This window comes from Eupeodes corollae, chromosome 2 (assembly GCF_945859685.1).
Source record: "Eupeodes corollae chromosome 2, idEupCoro1.1, whole genome shotgun sequence".
NCBI classification, from domain to species: domain Eukaryota; kingdom Metazoa; phylum Arthropoda; class Insecta; order Diptera; family Syrphidae; genus Eupeodes; species Eupeodes corollae.
The window spans coordinates 137,577,775-137,600,052 of record NC_079148.1 but is presented as its reverse complement, the minus strand read 5'-3'; the positions used below and the strand labels follow the sequence as shown (position 1 = coordinate 137,600,052).

Here is a 22,278-nt window from a genome sequence, read left to right as displayed (position 1 = left end):
AAAATAATTGATTACAATCTTTTTAAAGTCAAATGATTGGAGATGGCAACATTTGAAAGTCCCAGTCTTTAGATGAACTTAAAGAACGCAAACTTTAAATTGAAGTAATAAAAGATTGCATTCGCAAAAGAATGCACTCTTTTAAAAAGAACTTAAGAAATAAGCTAAGATTTAAGATAAGGTGAAATGTTTTTCATTACAAGCCAAAAAAAAGGCACATCAAAATTACATCAAAGTCTTGAGCAAATTCAAATCATTTTTTAATAAACAGTTTATTTAAAACCTGGATTGAACCTTAATTTACGAAGATCATTTTGCAACAGATGGCAATCCGTAATGAACTTTATATATCTAAAAAACTTTAAGTCATCAGCAAATAGAAATTAAACAGAATTTTCGAAAATATCAGATAATTCATTGATAAAAATTAAGAAAAGAAGTGGCCCAAGATGGGAACACCTCAGGTTACCAAAACCGGACTTGAAACCATATTTTCAATTTTAACAAATTGAATACGATTCTTAAGGTAATAGTCCAACCATTTCAAAAGATTTAAATGAAACCAAAGGAAATTCATTTTCTCAACAAAATTGAGTGATTTACTCCATCAAAAGCTTTTACAAAATCTGTTTAAATTACATCAATTTGGTGACCTTTTGGAGTTTATTTAAAATAAAATTGGAGAAAATAAAAAGATTGGGGGTTGTTGATCTTCCCAATACGAAACCGTGTTGAAAAAGTGAAATCAGTTTTTTTTTCACGAGGAAAGTTAACTTATTGTATATCAATTTTTCTAACGACCTGGATTTACAGTACCACGCACTCAATTAGAAACGCTTTTCAAATCAAACTTCAATTTCCGATTATTATGTGTTCTTTAAATAAATGCGGCCATCTTTTTTTTTCTTTAAAATTGAAATCTAGCCAACTTCACTATAAACTCATAATAGTAAGATAGTAACATAGGACACCGTTATTTTTTCATTAAAGAAAGCAAACAGCACAAAATCGATCGTGCACATAATTAGAAACGAAACTTAATTTGAAACTTTCAAGATTAAAAAGTTATTTTTGGGCATTGTAAATTACACTTTTGTATCTAGTTTTTTTCGACAAGTGAATTTTAATTGTTTTGTTAGTCATCAACATGACGTAAAGACTCGACGTGAAATTTTGGAAAATCTAAAAGGGAGCTTTATAACATTTTAAAGTGTTCAAAGAAGATGGTATTTAATGCTTTTCAATATTTCAAAAAATACCATGAAAGCCGGGACCAAAGTCAACCTCTCATAGAGAAGATGATCTAATTGTTCGGGAAAGCAAAAAAACCCTTTTCCAACTGCAAAGGAAATTATGAGGGCAGTGTTTGGTGAAGCAGATAGTGGACCGTATGTAGACACTGTCATAAGAAGGTTGCGCGAAGCTGGACTCTTTGGGCGCATAGCAAGGAAGAAGCCATTACTGACTGAATGTCACAGAAAGGCCATCTTGGCTTTTGCTAAGACATATAAGCAGTGGACGGTCAATCAGTGGAAACATGCGCTTTTTCAGATGAAACAAAAATTAATAGGATTAATTTTGGTGGAGAAGCTTGTCATCGCCGCCAGAGATCCCAACAATATAATCCAAAGTACACCCGGCCCATTGTCAAGCATGGTGGTGGCAGTATTATGATCTGGGGAGCAATTTCTTGGTGTAACGTTGGCCCGATCAAAAGAATTGAGGGTCATATGGACACGATTCAATATTGCAGAATTCTTGAGAATGTTATGCTGCCGTACGCGGAAGAAAACTTACCCATAGTATGGAAACTTCAATAAGACAACAATCCAAAGCACACGGTCAGTTAAACAAGAAAATGGTTCGAAGACAACTCCATCACTCTTTTGGACTGGCCGTCGTGCAGTCCGGATCTTAACCCGATAGAAAACCTACAAAAAATTGGAAATTTGTCTAATATATTCCAAGAAATTCCTGATGTTTGGAAATCGATATTAAAAAAAGTTTGTGACGATTTGGTTAGCTCTATTCCCAGAAGATTGCAGTGTGTAATTGATAACCGTGGTTATTCCACAAAATACTGAAGAATTTAAGACCAACAACTGTTACTGTTTTGTTTAAGGTTGGATTCAAAGTGTTAAAACATAAGATTTAAACAGAAATTTATTAAGAACATCGAATTCTCGTTGTAATCGTATTTAAATACCTTTTGTAGTTTTTATCAAAAGAATTTTAACTTGAATCATTTCCTTAGAGAATTAACAGTTTTTCTCCTTTTGGGCTCAAATTTCAGAAAACAAATTTGTATTCTTCAACATTATTTTGAAAACAAAATTACTTTTGCAATCTAATAAAAAAGTACGCATACGCCATAGTGAACATTTTATAATTTTCAAAACTCAGCTTCCTCACAGTCTTCTGCTGGAAGATCAGAAATATTTAAATTCGTGGAATTAACTCTTCAAAGTTGGTTTTCATAGGGTGATGTTTTACTTTCTCGAACTTGGCTGCAACTATGCCTTGAAGAATGTTAAGATTATGTTTGTCTTTTTATTATTCTCAATTTCGCAATAATTCACTTTATTTTGGCCATACTAACTGATAACGAACACCCAGACTTTTTACGTACCACTTCGAATTGTTGTGTTTTTCATATGCATGTTATACTATTCCACTTTTATTTATTATTATTTTTTTTTTGCATTTTAAAGGACCTTGAGCTAAAAGTACGATAAGACCAAGAGGTGACTCTGCATCATCATCGTTGTCGTCGCAGTCTTTGTCGTGCAAAAAAGCTCATTTCACTTTTTAAATGAAACCGATAAAGAATATTATAGTGAAAGTGTTGCTGCAATCCAGAACAGTTGTTCTTAAAGTGTGTTAAGCTTTTCATACTCGTAGTTCATATATATTTAAACAAATTCCATATAAAATTCCTTCTGAATAATTTTATTATTATTGTTCCATTTAATTTTAGATAAATATCTACACTGCCATAAAACCCCTAACTCAGGACAGGAACGACGTAAATATTATATAACAACCTCTAGACATTAAACAAAAAATAACAAAAGCCATCTTGCTATGAGCCCTGGTAATAATGAGGGACCAAATACACCGTCAATTTTAGAAATCGATTTAAAAAACACCAAAAAGAAAAAGTGGCTTAACATGCATCCCAATTCGGGTCAGAACAATGAAGCCACCGATCAGCATCACAACCAACGCAATGGCAAGAGCCATCCTCATCAGAATGAACAAAATGGAACCAAGAATGGCAGCGGCACAAATGGCTACAATAGTAATGGCAATAGTAATGGCAATGGCACCACAAATGGAACAAACAACATTGTGAATGGTAATAGTAATGGTAATGCTCGTCGAGATTCAGGGCACGTGTGGACACCACTGCTGCAAACAGAATCCACACCACCAGATCCGACTACGGAGCTTTACAGTCCGAGCAACAACAACGAGTGGAAGGACTCGGAGGAGATAAACAATCTTAAAAATGGCCTACACATAACAAAGGGCAATAATAACGGCTCCATGATGAATGGCAAGAACGGTCTGGGACTCTCGGACAAATATGACGAACAGGATCCACTGACAGGTGGCCTCTATAGGCCGCAGATAATTCCGACGCGTTCCGATGAACTCAGTGATGACGAAGGAGCCGGACTTCCCGAGGTGGAGTCTGGCTGTGGATTGTTTGGCTTTCGGCCACGATGGGCTCGAAATTTCGCCTCGACTCACGTCTTCATGGTGATCTTCCTGCTGGCGTGGGTGTTGCAGGGGATGTACATGACGTACTTCGTCAGTGTGATAACGACGATTGAGAAGTTGTTCCAAATAAAGTCGAGGACGACGGGACTGTTGTTGAGTGCAAGTGAGATGGGTCAAATCAGTACGGCGATGTTGCTGACGTACTTCGCTGGGCGTGGTCATCGCCCCCGATGGATTGCCTGTGGAATGGTGGTTTTCGCGATAGCCTCGTTTTCCTGTGCATTACCACACTTCATATTCGGCAAACAGCTTATGCATTCAACAGCTTTTATGAATGGAGGAAATGTGGGGCCATCATCGTCGTCCCATGCACATCATCATCAGCAACATTTGCTGAATTCCAGTGGACTGGAATATACTTTGAGCTCTGTGAGCTCGGACAACAGTTTGAATTTGTGTCTGATATCGGCGAATGGGACGCACAACTCGAACTCGGATTGCGAAGAAGATATGAAGCTAGAACAAGCATCACACTCAAAAATCACAGTTATTGTGCTTTGTATTTTCTTTGTGAGTTTATTGAGTTCCGGAATTGGACAGACAGCAGTAGCGACTTTGGGAATTCCTTATATTGACGATAATGTTGCCAGTCGACAGTCGCCGATTTACATGGGTGAGGATATGATTGTTTGTCGCTGAATTCCTGAATTAAAAGGGTGTTTTTTTTTGTGTTTGTTTATTCTACAGCAATTACGATTGGAGTTAGGATTCTTGGACCAACAGCTGGATTCATAGTTGGATCGTTTTGCACGCGTTGGTATGTAAATTTCACAGTGCCAGGTTTTGATGCTACAGACCCAAGGTGGATTGGTGCTTGGTGGCTGGGTAAGGACCGTTATATTTTGTATTGAGGGATTTAACTTAAGGGTGTTTTTTGTTTGAGAAAGTCTTAATCGATAAATTGGTTCTAATAAGTCGTGGTCTCAAAGCAGTGTTTCTATTTTAGAATGCCAAACCTCTTTATAAGAAAACACCCATTTTAAATGATATTTTCAACTTCAGTGAGACACTTAAACCATAATATCGATTTCTTTCCAGGTCCAGTCATAATCGGAAGTCTTATGATGTTGGCATCCATTGCGATGTTTAGTTTCCCGAAGCAATTGCATGGGCGCCGTATGCCAGATAAAGCTTCAGAAAAATCAGCCCTTGCTGAACCAGAAGAAAAACCAAGATTAAGAGGTAAATTTTGACTCATCTCATATTTGAGCTTTTCAAAAACACCATCTTTTCTGTTTTCTTATAGATTTTCCAAAAACAGTACGCAGACAACTGAGCAACGACATTTTAATGTTCCGCACAGCGTCCAGCGTCTTTCACTTACTGCCAATTGCTGGCCTCACTACGTTCCTACCAAAGTACCTCGAAACACAGTTCCGTTTGCCAGCAGCCGATGCGAATCTTATAGCCGCCTTTGGTGGCATCCTTGTGATGGGAATCGGAATTTTCATTTCTGGAATTGTGATCCTCAAATTGAAGCCGACTGCCAGATCGGTGGCAGCATGGATCGCCTTCACAGCATTCGTATACGCCTGTGGAATGGTGGTCTTGATGTTCGTCGGATGTAATATGAATGATTTTGCTGGGCTTAAAAAGGACTCAAGTCAAACGTGAGGTTTTCATTTGAATACAAATTTAAATACAGAAAATTTATCGAATTTTTCTTCCATCTGCATTTTATTGGATCAACGAAGTTCGGCGATTTTTGAGCCAACATGTAATCTTAACTGTACATGTGATATGGAGAAATTCTCACCGATTTGTGGAAGCGATGGAAAGACGTACTTCTCGTCTTGCCACGCTGGTTGCACGTCCTTTGAGATGCGGGACAATAGGACGGTCTATTCGAATTGCGAGTGCATTCCTGATGTGCCAATCGAGGAGCGGGCCTACGAAGCCACCAGTGGATATTGTGATAGCAGTTGCAAGAATTTCATTGCATTCATTTTGATATTCGCTGGTTGTGTGTTCATGCACTCGACGTCAGAAGTTGGCAGTATGTTGTTAATTATGAGGTGCACGCATCCGAAGGGTAATTTAAATACAATTTTAGTCTGAAATTTAAATTAATTTAATTGTTTTTTTTTGATTTTCAGACAAAGCTATGGCAATGGGTGTGATACAATCAGCTATTGGACTTTTTGGAAATGTTCCGTGTCCAATTATATATGGTGCAGTTGTTGATTCAGCATGTCTGGTGTGGAAAACTGTTTGTGGCAAGCACGGAGCTTGCTCGTTATACAATGTTGAAGCATTTAGGCATAACTTTTTGGGTGAGTAATGTTTTGAAAAATGTGCTGCCTCCTTTTTTAGTAGGGAAGTATATGGTAGATGTAAATCAGTAGGACTGATAATTTACTTTGAAATTTTATATTTGTTAAAAATCCAAGTATATTTAACGGTTAAAGTATTTTGAATTCTTTGAATATTTTGTAGTATTTTTTAGTATTTTGTAGTTTCTTATTATTAATAACTGACTTAAGGATATCCCATAAGAATTTAATTGGGTTTAAGCCGGGTGACTGTGATGGCCATTATATAACATTGTTTTTGTTTGGTTGTAAGTATTGTTTAGCCAATTTTAAAGAGTGCTTTGGGTCATTATTCTGCCTGAACTCTCATTTGATTGGTACTTCCTCCTCATTTAATATTAGCATAACTGAATTTAAGATGTAGACATTATTTACATCGCATATCTTATCCTTGATCCTAACTATTGGTCCTACACCAGATGCTGAAAACTGCCCTCAAAGTATTATATTCCCACCACCGTGCGTTCAAAATGAGTAAAATGTAATTCACATACATAATTGACCTCAAACTTTTAACCATCAAGTGAAAACAAAAAGTTGTTAACACAAAACAAAAATATAGAAAGACTAACGACAAAAGACTTAATTGCTAAAAACACATGTTTCTATTATTTTTGTCATCACTGTATTTCTACGATTTAGAAGAAAAATAAATGAGATAAAAGTTACACAGCTATGGATAAAGAAAAAGCACACTTTTCAGTTTTCTGAGAAAATTAAATTTATTTTTAAATAATGTATTCCTTATCTTATGACATAAATTGACTTCTACGAATTAATTTAATTATTAATTAAATACTTTGCAATTTCAAATAAATTTAAAAAAAAATATTTATTTTGATGTGATGGTTCATTTCTTGGACATAACTTTAATCGGACAAAACAGATTCTAAGCGAGGAATTCTCGTTTTATCCAAATTTTAGGATAACCTTTTATTATTAGGTCGACCACAACTCCTTGATAAACATTTATCTAATTGTCACTTTTTTAGGATAGAGTAGGTACTAAGCTCTTTGTGTCCAATTTCAACTTTTAGCCTTTATAGGAAGCCCTTTTACAATATTTGATGCATGTTAAAGATCATTGTCTTGTATAAATGTACAATTAACTGACACGAATTCAATAGAATTTATTCATTCTGCCAATAATCCTCACCATTGAACCCAATCCATGCCATGAAAATGCGCCCCAGACCACAAACCTTTCTCCTTCATGTTTCACTGTCTTTAAAGTAAACTATAGGTTAAATACTTCGCACTTAGAGCAACAAACAAATAAGTATTTTCATATTTGCTCGAAAACTGCTAACTTTTGTTTTATCGCTCTAGAGTACTCTTTTCAAAGACTGCATGTTTTGGTCAGATGCTTCTTGCCAAGCATCAGTTTTTTCCGCAATACCTATCCACATGGACTTTCATTATTAAGCCTCCTTGTCTTGTTTAAACAGAATTCCCCCATGACGTATGAATAACGGTCACACTTAAATTTTCTTTTCGATGGCTTTATCTGATCGGATTTTCCATGGGTAAATTCAAATTTCCTTCAAAAATTAACATTATAGCTTCGTGTAAGTGTTAACGAGCTTTCAAATTCCCAGCTTAACGTTTTTTAAAAATTGTATTATTATTGATGGAAAGAGGTGTAACGGCTAACACAAACACTCTTCAGGTTCGGCTTCGCTTGACGTTTACGAGTTCAGCCAAAGAAATTCAATGCATGATATCACAATTAAGCTTCGACCTCACGTTTCATTTGACAATCTCTAGGAAATAACAAATGTTACGTAATGGAAGCGTTCAATCTCGTGTTGGATAAGGTATCTTGGATAGGTGGATTTTTAAAAACCTCGTTGAACGAGTTGTAGATGTATTGAGATAGCTGTCAAAAAATAAAAACAACTTTCAGCTGTTCACAAAAAGCAGAGAAACATTTAAGTTTTGAAGTCAAAATTTTTTTAAGATAAATCATTTGATGGAAAATTCAACTGATTCGTCGGACGTTAATGAATTGATAGGAGCGTAACAATTTAATAAATAAGAGAAGACCTTCTAAAATTTGGAAGAAAATAGCTCCTTCATCCTTTAATACAACTTTAACTAACATTTTGTATCTTTTTGTTTAAGAACAATTACAAAAAGCTGAAATCAATTTTCAAGGTTCTTGAAACTCAACCATGTGTTGAATCAGCTTGTCTGTCAGATACCTACATACCCCAGAAATTGTTGGATACCTTCGGATTCCTTTTTTGACATCTCAGCTGTTTTTGATCAGCTGTTATTTTACATGTACAACACTAAAAAAAGGTATCCGGATAACCTATCTGTCTGGGATTGAACGCAGCCAATGTTACTCCAAGCGGAAGCTCTAGTTCAAATTTGCTGAACATTTGCTTGGCTGTGTAAGCTAAATATACTTCCGCGATACATTTTATCTCGATTTCGAAACTCATATTTTGTTTTATTTTGAGAAAAAATAACAGCTGCTAATGACAAAAGTGCCATTTTAGAAATGTCACATTGGAAGTTTCTTCAAAGCAACATCGAAACATGCCCAACGTAACGCAGACGAAACCAAAGCTGAAGCGTGTTTGTGTTTCAGCCCTAATTCTAAGATAGATAGAAAGAAATAGTTTAGTTTGAAAATCTAGTTTTGTTAAATAGATTTTTAGTCGAAATTAAATGTTTAACAATTTTAGTAGAATTTCTTAAATTTTCAAGAACCGAACATCAAATTTTACCAAATTTGCATAATATTTTTTGAAGATTTAATTATTTTTTATGAAAAAACGGACTTTTGGATTTTTATAAAAAAACTGCTGAATATCGAAATCAATATTTTCTGTGAAATAAAAAGTTTGAAGACAATATTTGTAATTTTTGAAAAGCTATTTGAGTCGAAAGTAAATTTTTACCAAGTTTTAGTATTGTTTTTTATTTAAAGTTTTTGTTTTTTGTGAAAAAAAAACTGTCAATTAGATTTGTCTCAAAATTTTACTGAATGTTGACAACAATATTTTTGCATACAAGTAGTTTAAAGCCAATATTTCAAAGTTGTGAAAACATAGATATTTGAGTCGAAAATCACTTTTAAAAAATTTTGGTAATATTTTTAGGTTTATATATTTTGTAAATAAAAACTGTCAATTCGATTTGTCTCAAAATTTAACTAAATGTTGAAAAAAAATATTTTTTTCAAAGATAAAAGTAGTTTAAAGCCAATATTTCAAAGCTTTGAAAAGATATTTGAGTCGAAAATCAATTCTTACTAACTTTTATTCATTTTTTTTAGGTTTTAATTAAACTGTCAATTCAATTTTTCTCAACATTTTTCAGAATGTTGAAAACTATATTTCTTATAAGATAAAATAAGTTTGAAGCCTTAATCTCAAGTTTTTGAAAAAATTTTTGAGTCGAAACTCAATTTTTACCAACTTTGACTAATGTTTTTTTAGGTTTTTACTTTTTGTAAAAAAAAATTTTATCAGATGTCAAAAACATTATTCTTGGTTGCACAAAATTGTTTTGGAGATGAAATCATATTTTAGTCCCAAAATTTTCGAGGTGACAAATTTTTTTTCAGTTTTTTTTTGATTTATAAAAAAACCGTTAATTGGATTTTTTTTTCCAAAAATATAATTATTTTGTATCACGTTACAATATAAAATATTAAATTTAATTTCAAGTCTCTAGCGTCATTGGTTCATGAGATATTTAGGTTTAACCAACATTTTCACCTTTTTTTTAAACTGTTATGGTAAAAAAAACCACCCACGCGATTTCCTTGAGAGCCCTTTCTGTATTTTTCTGCCTTATTATCCGTATAACAAAATTTATTTGAAGACGATATTTCTTCTGGTTCTTCAGCTATAGACAACGAAAAAAAAACGTCACGAACGAACGTACACACGACTATAGGGACCTTGAAACGTCGAGAAATGTCAAAATTTTTCTTGGGAAGTTAATAAATTGTGTGTTGACAGAATTGAATTAAGAATAAATTGAATTATTTTACCCATGGAAATCCCCAATAGTATCAAGAACAGTTCACTGTCATGGCAATTTGGGACGAACTATTTCCTTTTGTTTTGCCACCTAATTTATTTTGTTTTAATTATGAAGATCGAAACTTAGTCCAAGAAGTCTCCGTAAAGTAGCCTAAATTTAGTGTTAAAAAAAGAACTAGAAATAAAGGTAAAAACCATAGTGGTAACAATAACAAAAATTTAGTTTCCACTTTCACCTTTTTACCAAATTAAAAAAAAAATTGTAATTGTGATTTTCCAAAATCTGGTTTTTAATATATTGTAAATACTTATCTCAAAATCAACAAAAAGAAAGCTGCTTAACGGAGACTTTTTGAACTTTGTGTAATTTTCTTTTTTTCCGAAGTGTAATAAAACATTTGTTAAATACGCACTTCCTTTCACAACTATTTTCTAGCAAAAATTGAAAAATTTGTGTCGAACATTAACAGAGTACAAAAAATACATGAAACTTAACAAAATAATGACAATACCAAATAAAATAAAATTGTATGATCATGACGGAAATTTGAAAATCAATATCGCTCTAAATAGTGTGCTATTTCTTGGTCCATAGCTTTATATTAAATCCTCAGATCATTAAGAACTTCATTACCAAATATTAACTTTCAAATAATTTCGAATACATAAAAACATGATCAAGAGAACTTACCGCTTATAACTTTAGTAAGATCAGTTCTTTAATTTTTAGATCAATTTTAGGAGCAATATCAAAAGAAAATTAATTGATTTTTTCATCATAAGAAAATTTAGTAACATATAAGAAGAGATTATTCAACTTATAACTTTATTTAATATTTTCAGGTATTACTGCTGGCATAATGTTTCTAGCATTCCTCATGGATCTTATAGTTTGGTCCAAAGCACATCGCATTGACATCACTCCCGAAGAAGGTGAAGAAGACAAAACTGATCCTGAATCTATCAAGCCAATAACAGCTCCAGACACAACCGTCTAAAATGGCATTTAATAAAACAAGCATTTTTTTTACAAAAAAAAAAGAAACTACATTTAATTTATATACGAAAACCAGCAAATGACCTCAAGCCATTGTTAAAAATATTAAACCATACAAAAAACAAACAAAAAAAAACTTTAAATCAAAAGAGAGAAAAGAACAACTTTAAAAAAAAAAAAAAACTAAAACTAAACAACATTGCCCAATTTGTTTATTTTTTTAATTATTATGTATTAAGTATATAGTTTATATATATAAAAAAATATTATTAAAAAAAATAATATAGATACATATATTATATTTGTTAAATGTAAAAATAAAAAAAACGATACAAAATAATCTCAAAACAATATAACAAATTCAATAAGAAACAAATCACATTAACATACAAACATATATTAATTAATAAATAAAAGAAAGAAAAATAGTTGTTTATATATAAAGTCACATTTATCCATACATTTTAGTCTGTGAAAAACTTTTGTAGATTTGTTTTTGTTTTCTTTCTTTTTTTAGAGAATATTGCAACCTGTCTGTGGTAGTTAATTTTTAGTTAAATATTATAGATTTTTTTTTTGTTTATAGTTTACTATAACATTATTTAGTTTTACTTTATTTTTTTTTGTTTTTGTTGTTTCATATAAAACAAAATATCAGTTTTCCTTAATAAATTTGTTTCCATAAATAGATTTGTATAACTTTCCATTTGTGAAAGAAAATCAAATAAACAAAATTATATTAACTAAATATTATGTAATTTGTACCTATGTTTAATCAAATTTTGTATATCTATGTAATAATGTAAGCGTAAGGTTAACTAATATAAAATGTGAACGTACCTAATGGATAAGTCTTAAGCTGACAAAAATATTAAATTTGATAAAAATTATAAAAAAAAAATGTGTTTTTATTATTATTTCTTTTTAAAATTTAAACACCAACAGAACAAAATATGAGATATTATGTTTTATCAGATTTTATGATTTGTTTAAATTATTAATGGAAAGAAGAGAAGGATTAATGTTTAAAATGAATGAAGGTAAAAATGTATTTGCATTTAAGAGAGCTGTACAAACAAATCTCCTCACACTAAATCTTAATGTTAATGTTAAAAAAATAAAACAAAAAATAGCAAAACTAAATATATTAATAAAATCAATTTGATTTAACACAATGATTAGATTTTAATGAATTGATATACTTCTTTCAAACCTTAACGAATGAACTAAAAAAATTCTCCTAGTCAACTAATGACTGTGGGAATCTTGTAACAAATCAATGCCTTAAAGCTGGATTTCCCAAAGTGTGCTCCGCGGAGCACTTGGTGCTCCAGAGAAAAGGCAAAAAGAAGTACCTATAAAACACTTTTTCATCCACTTGAAACGGTAAAAACACCTTTGTAGACAAAATCTATCTTACTGGTATTAAATACCTGGAAGATAAGTGAGAGTGGCGATTGAAATAAAAACATACAATCGTTGGCAAAATTATTTGCACAACGTAAAATTTACACAGCATCTCTTCATTTGATATGAATATTTATTTTTATTAATAATGAATACATATTCTCACAACGGTACATAAAATAACAAAACTGAACTTCTAACGGTCCATTTTAAAAACATAAAAATCAAAGTGGCAAAATTACTTGCACATTATATTACACCGGCGAAATTATTTGCACAAGTGCAATGAACTGCTTAGACTGTCTAACGGAAGTTTTTTTACTCAAAAAACGGTGCAATTAGTTATTTTTTGTAGTTTGTTGTGGTGTTTTCGTCGCGCAGGTTGTTCAAATGCCTAAAACGAATGACATTTCAACAGAAAAGCGCGCGGCTATTGTTTCTGACTTCCAATCTGGTGTTTCGGCAGCAAAAATTTACGCTAAATATCGCTGCGCCCGGAGGACAGTTTATTACGTAATAGATAAACAAAAAACTCATGGTAGTGTAAAAAATCTTGCTGGTAGAGGAAGAAAAAGGGCTACGACCAAGAGGGAAGACACAAAAATTATCCGTTCCTTTAAAAGTAACCCCTGTGCAAAAGTTCAAAATGTGCTTAGTAATTTGAACAAAGATCGTGGAAACGCTATTAGTGAGAGGACGATACGACGTAGGCTAAAAGTGGATAATATTAACGCCTACGTCATTCAAAAAAAGCCCCATATATCAAGAAAAAATAAAATCCTCAGACTAGAATTCGCTAAAGAGCATATTAATAAACCGCCGGCCAGCTTTTTGGAGAAGTGTACTTTGGACTGATGAAACTGCTTGTTCGTTGGATGGTAACTATGGCCGGAAATTTTATTACTGCGATCGTCAATCAAAAAACAAACGACCCGTTACACAACCCACAAGGCATTCCAAAGGAGGTAAAATAATGATATGGGGATGCATATCATATTGTGGCGTGGGACCAATTGTTAGATGCTCCAACCCTATGACAAAGTCGCATTATTTGGAAATACTAAATGACGTTGCACTGGTGGCAGGGTCAATATTCATCGGGTGGAATTTCATCCTTCAACAAGATAATGCTCCCATACATACGGCCCGGATAATAAAAACTTTTTTTATCTGAGGTAGACCAAGAAGTTTTAAAATGGCCAACGCAGAGCCCTGACCTAAATGTCATTGAAAATGTTTGGCATCTTGTAAAATCAAAAATTCCTCAAGACATTTTAAGATCTTCAAATGAAACCTGGGAAGAGTTTATAACAGCTTGGAGTACAGTTCCGTCAGAACAAATTCAAAAATTGATAGACTCAATACCAAGGCGCCTCGCTGCTGTTATTGCGGCAAAAGGAGGGAGCACAACTTACTAGGTAATGCTATTTTCAAAGCAGATTTTTGTTTTCCTAAACAAAATCTTTTTTTTGCTTCCAGTGTGTTAAATGTGCTAATCCAAAGATGTGCAAATAATTTCGCCGGTTTAATATAATGTGCAAGTAATTTTGCCACTTTGGTTTTTATGTTTTTAAAATGAACCGTTAGAAGTTCAGTTTTGTTATTTTATGTACCGTTGTGAGAATATGTCTTTATTATTTTTAAAGTTATAAAGCTTCAATAAAGAGATGCTGTGTAAATTTTATGTTGTGCAAATAATTTTGCCAACGATTGTATTTTGTTCAATTCATTCAAACTTTTAAACGTAGTACGGTGAAGTAAACTTGCAGTTGCTTTTAGTGCGTGAGTTTTACTTTATTTTGTTTTTATACATAATCTTTTCAAATGGATCGCTGAATTGAGTCTGCATGTTTGAAAAAAGCAAGTGAATGCTACTCAAAAGCACTCGAAGCTGTCGAAGAATCACCAACTGACGGGTATGTCCAAACAAAATCATGATTTACGTAAAATAGTAACCACTGGTTAACAACTTCTGCTTTTTAAGGATGTAACCGCACAAAATGCTTTCAATGGTTTTATTTTGTTTGTTCAATTTCAGTTCCCATATACTTATTATTTAGTGCGAAGAAGAATGACGCAATAGATATTGCAGTGTTAGAGATATCTGAAGGTTTTGAGTTTGATAGTTTGCCTGGTACTATAGTTCCACGGCTGCAGAAAAAAAATCAGTTAAAAGGAAGTACCACGAATTTGATATTTATTGATTAAAAAAACAGCTGTACATCAAGATGTAGTACCCGTGTCATAATGGTTAGTGAGTTGGACTGTCATGCAAGGGGTTTTGGGTTCAATCTCTGCCTGTGCCACCTTAATCAAAAAAAAAATTCGCGGATACTGCCTCTTGCGAGGAATTGACAAGTCAATCAAGAGTAATTCTTGTCATGAAAAAGTGCTTTCCAAAATTAGCCGTTCGGATTCGGCCTAAAATTGTAGGTCAATTTCATTTCTGACAACAGTACTCGCACACAGGAATGGTTGGTAATACAATATTTATTAAGGATAATGCAAGTATGCAAACACTATGTTTAAAACAATTGTAGCAAACTATTAATAATTTATTAAATAACAATCAATTAAAAACAAATTAAAAAAGAGGCTGGGATGCGACCCACACTGATAACTTCCCATCCCGTCTGTCGATTTGACTTGCTTAAAAGTTTGTCTTTATGTACTCGCATCAATTTTTACCAAATTTGCGTACTATTTTTTGTAGATTTTATTTTTTATGAAAAAACGGACTCTTGGATTTTTATATAAAAATATGAATATCGAAAACAATATTTTCTGTGAAATAACAAAAGTTTGAAGACAATATTTTTAATTTTTGAAAAGCTATTTGAGTGAGTCGAAAATAAATTTTTACAAAGTTTTAGTATTGTTTTTTTTTTTTTTGTAAAAAAACTTTCAATTCGATTTTTTTCAAAATTTTATCGAATTTTTAAAAAACCAATATTTCTTATAAGATAAAATTAGTTTGAAGTCAATATTTCAAATTTTTGAAAAGATCTTTGAATCGAAAATCAATTTTTACCATCTTTTGTTAATTTATTTTTTATGTTTTTAATTGTTTGTACAAAAACTGTCAATTCGATTTTTTTCAAAATTTTACTGAATGTTGACAACAATATTTTTTGAAAGATAAAAGTAGTTTAAAGCCAATATCTACAATTTTTGAAAAGATATTTGAGTCGAAAATCATTTTTTACCAACTTTTATTAATTTTTTTTAGGTTTTTATTTTTTGTAAAAAAACTGTCAATTCCACTTTTCTCAACATTTTTCAGAATATTGAAAACAACACTTCTTATAAGAAAAAATAAGTTTAAAGCCTAAATTTCAATTTTTTGAAAAGATATTTGAATCGATATTCAATTTTTACCAACTTTGAGTAATGTTTTTTTTAGATTTTTATTTTTTATAAAAAAAACTGTCCATTAGATTTTTTTTCAAAATTTTATAGTATTTCAAAAACATTATTCTTCGTTGCACAAAATTGTTTTGGAAATGAAATCATATTTTAGTCGTAAAATTTTGAAGGTGACAAATTTTTTTCAGTTTTTTTGATTTATAAAAAAAAAGTTAAATAGATTTTTTCAAAAAATATACTTCTTTACGTTTCAATATATTATATAAAATTTAATTCAAGTCTCTAGCGTTTTTGGTTCGTAAGATATTTAGGGTTAACCAAAATGTTCACCTTTTTTCTAACTGCTATGGTAAAAAAACAACCCACGCAATTTTCTTGAGCCCTTTCTGCATCTTTCTGCTTTATTATCTGTATAACAAAATTTATTTTAAATCGGTATCTCTTATGGTTCTTGAGCTATGGACGACGAAAAAAACGTCGCGAACGTACGGACGTACGAATGTATGTACACACGCACGCTAAAAAAATCTTTTATTTCTACTCTAGGGAAATAAACGTCGAGAAATGTCAAAATTTTCAATTTGAGAAATCGGATACATTACAATAACTTCCTATGGGAAGTTAATAAAGTCGCAAGAAGAAGAAATTACAATAATAACAAAAAAGTTACCTAATTACAAAAACGTTACCTCAGTTCAAATTTGAGAAATATTCAAAACGAAGTGTATGAAACCTTCTATGTTTGTTTCCAGACCTGATGTGACTGGGAAGATTGTTCCACAGTCTGACAGCATAAACGAAAAATTGTCTCCGTGATGTCAAACAGGTAAACCTGGGGGAGCGCAACAAGGTGAAACGATTTGAAGAGCAAAAATCAAGCTTATTAAACAAAGTTCTTATTTGAATTTTGGATTTTCCGAGACAAATTACGACAAACTTCAATGCGTCCTTTGCGACAAAGTGTTGCGGAACAGTGCAATGTTTCCAGCAAATGATTTCTTCAAAAGAAAGTATGCTGAACTTATTAAATCTCAAACCATTATTACTTATCACTCAAAGACAATGCGAAATTCGTTGATGGCGTCCTACTTCGTTAGTTTCCGAAGCCCATCAAATCAAAAAAATCAAATGGGGTGGCGCAACAGTCCGTTGTGAACCAGGGCCTAGTGACTTAAAACTCTCAACCATTCCTGTGTGCGAGTACTGTTGTCAGGAATGGAAGGGACCTACAATTTTAGGCCGAATCCGAACGGCTAATTTGAGAAAGCACTTTTTCATGACAAGAATTACTCTTGAAGGATTTGTCAATTCCTCGCAGTACCCGCGAAAATTATTTTTTTTTGCATGACAGTCCAACGCACCAACCATCATGCCAAGGGTACTACTTCCGAAGCCCATACCATTGCTGAAAACTTAGTAAAGCCATGTCCTAAAGACATTGTTGAATTGTTGTTGGGTGAAAAAACTAAAAAATTAGTTGACGCCGTTCCTTAGTCAAATAATACAATATTAAGACGTATCGGAGACTTAGCGGAGAATGTGAAAGCTACTTTACGAATAAAAGTCACATAATTTGAGCTGCAAATGGATGAATCAAGGCCATGAATTGAAAAACGGCCGGTGCATGCCGTCGCTAAAATAAAGCTAATTGTTAGAGGAAAAGCTCTAAATTGAGTTTCCTTTAAAAAACCCTCCTTTAAATTCAATCATTTTTTTTACAATTCTGGGCAATCTTCTTACAAAGTTTTGTATTTTTTCTTGTAGAGTTTCCCAAAGAGCAGATTCCGATGGTGTGTGGGTTAATATCTGGAGACTGCGGTGGCCATACCATTACTTTTAGAATTTCTTAATCTTCTTTTTATTTCAGGTATCCCCGGCAAAGTGTGAAGTGTGTTTCGGGTCATTATCTTGCTGGAATACAAAACCTTCACCGATTAATCGGAGTCCAGTTGCCAAAACGTGGTCTTCCAATATCGTTTTATAGACTTCTTTATCCATTCTTCCGATCACTCGTGTTATTACTCCATCGAAGGAAAAACATCCCCACAGCATTACTGAACCGCCTCCATGCTTTACAGTTAGGACCAAACAGTCTGGTAGCATCTTCTGTTCAGCACTGCGCCTGACGTACATTCTGCGATTTGAGCCAAATATCTCAAACTTGGACTCATCGCTCCTTAAGACTCTGTTGATGTCTTCATCAGTCCAATCCTTATGGGTATTGGCCCATTCCAACTGTTTGACCTTGTTTTCCGCACTGCAACGCGCCCAAAAAGTCCAGCATGCCTTAGCCTTCGTTGTATCGTTGATACAGATAATGGTTCTTCCCGGATTTCATTGATCTCGGAGCGTATTTCTGCTGCTTTTTTCTCAAACCCTTTGAAGGTGGTTACAAACTTTTGACCGGTAGTGTATGTAGGTACATACGTCTTCTTTACTTTTTCCCGCAGAAGTAAGAAGTCATGTTGTGTAATGAATACAAAAATTGTGTAAAAAATAAATGATTTGATTGTATCACTTCAGGAAAAGGCAGTGACAAAATAGAAACATTTAAAAATGAAATCCAGTTTTGGGCTGAATCTATAAAAAATCGAAAACTAGACAGCTTCCCAAAAGAACTTTTTGCAACTGAGAAGTCTTTATCAGAATTCTAGTGTAGGTATGTTGAAAGACGATATCAGTTTACTGTAAAAAAAAGGTTAAATAATTCTTTTACCGTTTGCAACAACATACATGTACGAATCAGGGTTCGCTGCATGTATGCAAAATATAGATCCCTTCTCTATGAAAAACCCGATATATAGTTTCAGTTGTCCCAAATACAGATTTTCAGCTTCATGCAAAAATAAGCAGGAACATAATGCATATAATATAATTATCTTATTCCTTATATGAAGTTAAGTTAACATTATTCTTGTGTTTTTCGTTGTACAAACTGTCCGTGATATGTCGAATGTGTTAGTTCGCTAATGAAAATATCTTTCTTCGAACATTCGATTCGCCAACCATAATAGGGGTAATAATTTCTTCATTTGACTAACTTTTTCTTATCATAGATGCATTTTCGCATGATTTGGGGGGAATATGATCTGATTAGAAATTGTTTAATCTGTAGTTCATAATATAATTTGTCCAAATTGGCCATTTAGACAGCAGATTTGCGATAAAGTTTTATCCGATAACGTAAAATTTATATTACTAATCGTTTTGATGAGCCCGTTGTCTCTTACCAGGAGCGACTCTTCGATTACGATGCGATTCCGATCCCCTGCCCAAAATACAAAAGCGGTACACTTCCAAAATAAATTGTATGAATGGTTCAAATATGCAAACAGACAAAAACAGAAAAAAAAGTATTTATAGCTTTCAACTATTCATAAAGTAAAGAAGACCAAACATACAGTAGTTGTACTGCCTGTCATTTTTTCCTGAACCCCCATAAGAATATCCAAAAATAATGTAATCATACTTTTCGTCTCGCTTCGTTCTTTTTTACTACTTCACACCATCAAAGTCTGAGAGTTTTTCCTACCAGAATAAAGTCCTTTCCCAGATTACCTGGAGATGGAGAACAATATAGTGCGCCTACAACAAAAGAAAAAATACAAATCTCTTAAAAAGGTACATTTCATATCTTTATTTTGTCTAATTAGAGGTCTTTACTTGGCATAGCGTTCAACGTTTAACAGTATTTTATTCTTTAAATTGAAAACAATGATTCCTTTTTTAACAAATACAAATTGTAGTACAAAAAATTAAAAAACATCTTCTTCCACTGTCAGCCTTCTGGAGTCCACAGCTTAAAAGTCCTATCGAACGATGTGGTCGCAATGTATTGAGAGTTGTTTGCAATATCCACACTTACTACCTTCCCGTCGTGTCCTAAAAGTGTCTTTAATGGTTGCCATGTTTTATTTGACCAAATCTTTGTAGTACAATCATAGCTGCTTGTGACCAAGAAGTTCCCGCCATCTGGTTCGTATTTTACATCCGATATAAGGTTGGTATGGGCGGGAATCGTATATAAGGGCTGTCTTCTTCGTAGATCCCAGATTTTGCATGAGTTGTCTTGACTTCCGGTGGCAATATGATAGCCATTCGATGAGAAGTCCACACCAAATATCGATCCCAGATGGCCTTCGAGGAACATGATGCAGCGACCAGTTCGCAAATCCCAAACACGACCGAAGGCATCCAGGCCGCCGGTCACAATCACACTGCCATCAGTTTGAAATGCCAGGCAGTGCACGGCTTTAGCGTGTCCTTCCTGATGAAGAACTTCGGTTCTTTGTTCCAAGTCCCACAGCCGCCACGAGGAGTCGTAGCATGCTGTTGCGAGGAACCGTCCCGAAGGATGGAATGACAATTTTGAGACTCTGTGAGGCATATGTCCAGTGATGTCGGCGATGGACTCCTCACTGCCAAAGCACCAGAGCTTGACAGCACCATCATGACCACACGAAGCCATAGAAACCACATTAGAATCGTCCACACTGACTTTTGGACGGAAGGCCACTCCTCCCACATAACTGGCATGTCCACGAAGGGTCTGCCTCAGATCACAGTCTGGAACGTTCCAGACCTTGCATAAACCTGACCAACTGGAAGTCAACATCATGGTCGAATCTTCACTAAATGCACAATCACTCACTGGGCGAGTGTCACCAACTTGACTGCAAAGCGGGGCCAGGGACTGCAGTCGCTTTTGCAGTTCTACCATTCGACCAGCCCTCGTTGCACTCGGGAGCTCAAGTATACTCCTGGCCTTCTCGAGGCGCTGTTTGGCACGCGGTAGAGAGTAGTCTGCGATCCAAAATCGGGATATCCTCAGAGACTCGGGTCCCTCATGGTACCACGTTGTTTCTTGTTCTTTTTGCAGTTGCTTACGTTCCTCCTCTTCGGTTTGTTTTTGCTTGATGGCATTCTCCCCCAAACTGGCAAGCAACTCCTTCAATCGACGTCGGCGCTCCGCAGGTCCTTCGCCGAAATAACAAATAGGCTCATTTAGCTGCCGCAAATTCTTCTTAATCTCGGCGTCATCAGTACTTACATTAATTTGGCGCGCTCGACGCTTCCGTTCAAATTCTTCTAATAGCGCCAATTTATCTTTGGAAACTTCTGCTTCTATATCATAGTAATCATCGTCTATTTTAGCTGAGGGCGGTGCAGCTGGAGGTTGGGGTTTCTTTTGTTCAACAGGAGCAATAACAGCAGCATTTGACGATTCGTATGCATCCTCATCGGATTCGATGTCTTCTAGAGTAGCTTGCCGGTTACGTTCGGTTTCTTCTAGGGATCCATAATGTATGGTTTTTGTGCGTTTAACGTATGAAATATCTTCATCGTCAGACATTGTGTGTTTTTGAATAAATTAAAAATAGTTTTTTGATGAATTTCGAAACAAAAATTTGTAATTTTTTAGTCAAAAATCCAAACCAAAGATACGATTAACGATTCCAAAACGTTCAGTTTACTTTTTTTCCAAAAATATGTCAAAAGGAATATCAATTTTTTTTGACAGCTCTGTCAGGTTTGAGGAGATGCTTTTTTGCAAGAATGTAATAGAATGCAAGTGATACCAAGTCTATTTCTTAAGACCAAGTACTCATGTAATACAAGTAAAAACTTTGTGTGCGGAAATTCAAAGTATGATTTTTTTTAATTAAACTTTTTAAATTTAGACAATTATTTTCGTGAACTTTTGTTTTTATAATTACCAATTGGGGTGTTGGTGCAAGATAAGGAGTTTGTAAAGTTTGCATTGCATTTAAAGAAAATTAATATATAAAATAAATAAAATTGTTTGATTTTTTTCTTGTATTCCGCTTAAAAAGCACCTACCATCGCGGCGAAAACGATTTTAACTCCATTTTTTGCATCCTTCACCACTCACGCAACCATTTTCCGCTAACAATATGTAAAGTTGCTAGAAATGTGCTTATAATCAATAATCTTCCTAAGGAAAATTTAGATTTATTAAAACACTCTAAAAGCAAAATTTTTGAAATTTCCATAGAATGTATGGAAAAATTATTAAAATAATCTAAAAAATGTACATAAGATTCCCAAAAATCAGATATTATGTTACTGAAACAGAAGACAGAAAAAATAAACCAAAACGGTGAGGCTTTGCAAACTAATTTAAAATAAATATTTCTTCGTTAAGTTCTTCATTAAATTAAAGGCTCATTGACTATCGGGAATCAAATTTCAGTTTTTTCAATATTTCGACATTCCAAAACTAAGCCAAGATCATGATGATTCATCATGATTCGACAATTTTGTATTTCAAAAACCACCATAAACATTAATAAAGTCATTAAATAAATAAAAATTAGGTGGTGCAACAGTCCATGAAGAACCAGGGCCTAGTGACTTACAACTCTCAACCATTTCTGTGTGTGAG

General features: G+C 33.6%; 2 protein-coding genes across 4 annotated transcripts in view; one reads left to right on the top strand and one right to left on the bottom strand.

The window, feature by feature from the left end:
- Nucleotides 1-12,274, top strand: part of LOC129945587 (solute carrier organic anion transporter family member 74D) — an 85,546-nt gene extending 73,272 nt beyond the window's left edge. For 2 of the 3 annotated variants that reach the window (XM_056055414.1, XM_056055413.1), the window contains 7 exons: nucleotides 2,978-4,399; nucleotides 4,474-4,611; nucleotides 4,825-4,968; nucleotides 5,033-5,396; nucleotides 5,481-5,818; nucleotides 5,883-6,059; nucleotides 10,946-12,274. In XM_056055414.1, coding sequence (XP_055911389.1) covers nucleotides 3,085-4,399; nucleotides 4,474-4,611; nucleotides 4,825-4,968; nucleotides 5,033-5,396; nucleotides 5,481-5,818; nucleotides 5,883-6,059; nucleotides 10,946-11,100 — 2,631 coding nt within the window. In that variant the 5' untranslated portion in view covers nucleotides 2,978-3,084 and the 3' untranslated portion in view covers nucleotides 11,101-12,274. Of the gene's footprint in view, nucleotides 1-2,853; nucleotides 2,876-2,977; nucleotides 4,400-4,473; nucleotides 4,612-4,824; nucleotides 4,969-5,032; nucleotides 5,397-5,480; nucleotides 5,819-5,882; nucleotides 6,060-10,945 lie in introns of those variants that run through there. The other variant, XM_056055416.1, reaches the window with a different exon arrangement.
- A 7,211-nt stretch (nucleotides 12,275-19,485) lies between these two features.
- LOC129947606 (U4/U6 small nuclear ribonucleoprotein Prp4) lies at nucleotides 19,486-21,380 on the bottom strand. Its single transcript, XM_056058235.1, has one exon. It carries the CDS (start codon nucleotides 21,223-21,225, stop codon nucleotides 19,651-19,653), a length of 1,575 nt encoding a protein of 524 aa, XP_055914210.1. The 5' UTR covers nucleotides 21,226-21,380; the 3' UTR covers nucleotides 19,486-19,650.
- Nucleotides 21,381-22,278: the final 898 nt, after the last annotated feature.